The 1138-nt window shown below is 49.5% G+C and overlaps 1 protein-coding gene across 1 annotated transcript in view; it reads right to left on the reverse strand.

Moving 5' to 3' along the window:
* Positions 1–243: 243 nt before the first annotated feature.
* Positions 244–1138, reverse strand: part of LOC113812833 (proprotein convertase subtilisin/kexin type 4) — a gene marked incomplete at its 3' end in the record, with an annotated part of 8470 nt that continues 7575 nt past the window's right edge. Inside the window, 2 exon segments of the mRNA XM_070119091.1 lie at positions 244–387; positions 779–1138. The exon segment at positions 779–1138 is cut by the window's right edge and continues 105 nt beyond it. Of these exon segments, the coding sequence (XP_069975192.1) occupies positions 244–387; positions 779–1138 (504 nt within the window).

Raw genomic sequence — 1138 nt, forward strand, 5'->3', positions numbered from 1 at the left:
GCATCTAAGTTAAGCTAAGACGCGCCTCTGGAAAAACAATGTTCACATTTTTTTGAGTTATCCTGCTAATCAGCCAACAAACAAACTAACCAACGCTACTAAAAGCATAACCTCCTTGGCGGAGGCAATAGATAAAAAGATACATTAATCGACTCAGAGAAGTCTACAACTAACAAACTCCTCTTGAAACCGCGTGTTCCTCCGCCATTTAACCAAGGATATTCAACGACGAAAAGAACCCACGTAATTATCGGCGATGTCTGCGTTCTCCGCCTGGATGCCGTCGTCGAGAACGGAGAGCACGACGCCACGACCGGTGTATCCGCGACGCCACGCCCCGACCACGTTCAGGTCGTAGCCGGCACGACCCAGCTGGCCTGTGTTGTGCTGCGGGAGAGGAAGGGGGAGGGTCAGAGGTCAGAGCGGGCGGAGGTCCGTGGCGAAACTGCCTCTGGACGCTGAGGAAGGACCCTATGGTAATGGCACACGGGCGGAGAGACACGCGAGAAGATACAACAAAACAATGACACATATTCATATATATGTGTATGTATGTTTGTATGTGTGTGTGTATTGGTGTGTGTGTGTGTGCTGGTGTGTGTGTGTGTTGGTGTGTGTGTGTGTGTTGGTGTGTGTGTGTGCCCGCCCATCATATATGACACATTCATATCTCAAATTAATTATCCTGGGGCGCATTAGTTAGAGAGAAGCGTTTAGTTATCACAGTATACAATGCATGATCAAAAATATATAACAAAGGTGGAACTAATCCACCTACCAAATACCACTGGTCCTTGAAGCGAGGGTCATTGAAATCCAAGCCCGTGCCAGCCAGATCATCCAATCCATTCATGGTTTGGATCCATGCACCGCCCTCCTCGCTCCCCATCGCCCAATCGGGCTGTGAATCCAAATCTCCAACATCCCTTAAATATCCACGCTTCCCAAAGGACATTCTCTTCCCACCATATCCACCTCGATACGGTCTTACAAAACTCCCCGGCAGTCGCATGGATATCCTCGCTCCCACACGGGATCTATCCACAACATCTTCATCCTCTTGAACCCAAAAATCCCTCTCTTTCGGCAGAAGATTGGACTCGTCACGGCCTCTCTCCTCTTGGCGTCTCCTCAGCAC

The sequence above is a fragment of the Penaeus vannamei genome, chromosome 43, assembly GCF_042767895.1.
Source record: "Penaeus vannamei isolate JL-2024 chromosome 43, ASM4276789v1, whole genome shotgun sequence".
NCBI lineage: Eukaryota > Metazoa > Arthropoda > Malacostraca > Decapoda > Penaeidae > Penaeus > Penaeus vannamei.